Source organism: Pollicipes pollicipes, unplaced genomic scaffold, assembly GCF_011947565.3.
Source record: "Pollicipes pollicipes isolate AB1234 unplaced genomic scaffold, Ppol_2.1 Scaffold_4881;HRSCAF=5763_pilon_pilon_pilon, whole genome shotgun sequence".
NCBI classification, from domain to species: Eukaryota; Metazoa; Arthropoda; class Thecostraca; order Pollicipedomorpha; family Pollicipedidae; genus Pollicipes; species Pollicipes pollicipes.
Window position 1 is genome coordinate 10688795 of NW_023596576.1, and position 933 is coordinate 10689727.

Genomic DNA, 933 nt, shown 5'->3' on the forward strand with positions numbered 1-933 from the left:
GGGCCCTTGTTGCGCGCGGCCGCTAAGTGGGTCACTAGGCTAGCTGCTATCAGACTTACATAGGCCCTGAAGAAACGGAATTAGGCCAGCTCGGGATCACTTTCACTATGGCGCGCGGCGCGCGGCAGTCGGCGCCGAGCGGATGTGGCGGGAGGAGGTGGCGCGGCACCGAGCCCGAGCGGCCTCACGTGTGTGCGAGACTGGAGCGCGCGCGCGCCGCGGCCGCCAGTCGCCGCCAGACATCAGCGCGCTGCGGCCGGCCGGCGGCCGAGCCCAGCCAGGCCCCGTGTCCCCGCCCCGCGCGCCATGATATCAGACATGGATCTGCCGCTAGCGCATGTGCCGCCCAGTTTCGGCGCGATGGCCGTGCAGCACGTGGGCCAGCCGGCGGTGGCGCCGCCGCCGCAGCAGGGCGGCGGCGTCCAGTGCTACAGCAGCCTGGCCTCGTCGCCGGCCGCGATGACCAGCGTCAACCCGCCCGTCTACTCGCACGTGCAGGTGTCCAACAACAACAGCATCCTGGGGCCACCGCTGTTGGATAACGCGTGTCTGTACCCGCCAGGCGCCACCAGCATGGGCGCCAGCGACCACCAGTACAACCTGCACCAGGAGCTCCCCGACACCAAGGAGGGCATCGAGGAGCTGTGCCCCGTCTGTGGCGACAAGGTGTCCGGCTACCACTACGGCCTGCTCACCTGCGAGTCGTGCAAAGGCTTCTTCAAACGGACCGTGCAGAACAAGAAGTGTACACTTGCGTCGCCGACAAAAGCTGCCAGATCGACAAGACTGCAACGGAAGCGCTGTCCGTTCTGCCGCTCCAGAAGTGTCTCGGCGTTGGCATGAAGCTCGAAGGTAAGCTCATTCATTTTTGTGTTGTCTTTTGCTGGGTTGTGTTAAAGTAATTTTTTGTCACGTATAACTGGCGCAGTTTTT

The 933-nt window shown here is 64.5% G+C and overlaps 1 protein-coding gene across 1 annotated transcript in view; it reads left to right on the forward strand.

Annotated features, from left to right (window-relative positions):
• Positions 1–236: 236 nt before the first annotated feature.
• The window catches only part of LOC119099811 (steroid hormone receptor family member cnr14-like), a 3321-nt gene continuing 2624 nt past the window's right edge, over positions 237–933 (forward strand). Inside the window, exon 1 of the mRNA XM_037222889.1 lies at positions 237–745. Coding sequence (XP_037078784.1) covers positions 307–745 — 439 coding nt within the window. The 5' untranslated portion in view covers positions 237–306. The remainder of the gene's footprint in view (positions 746–933) is intronic.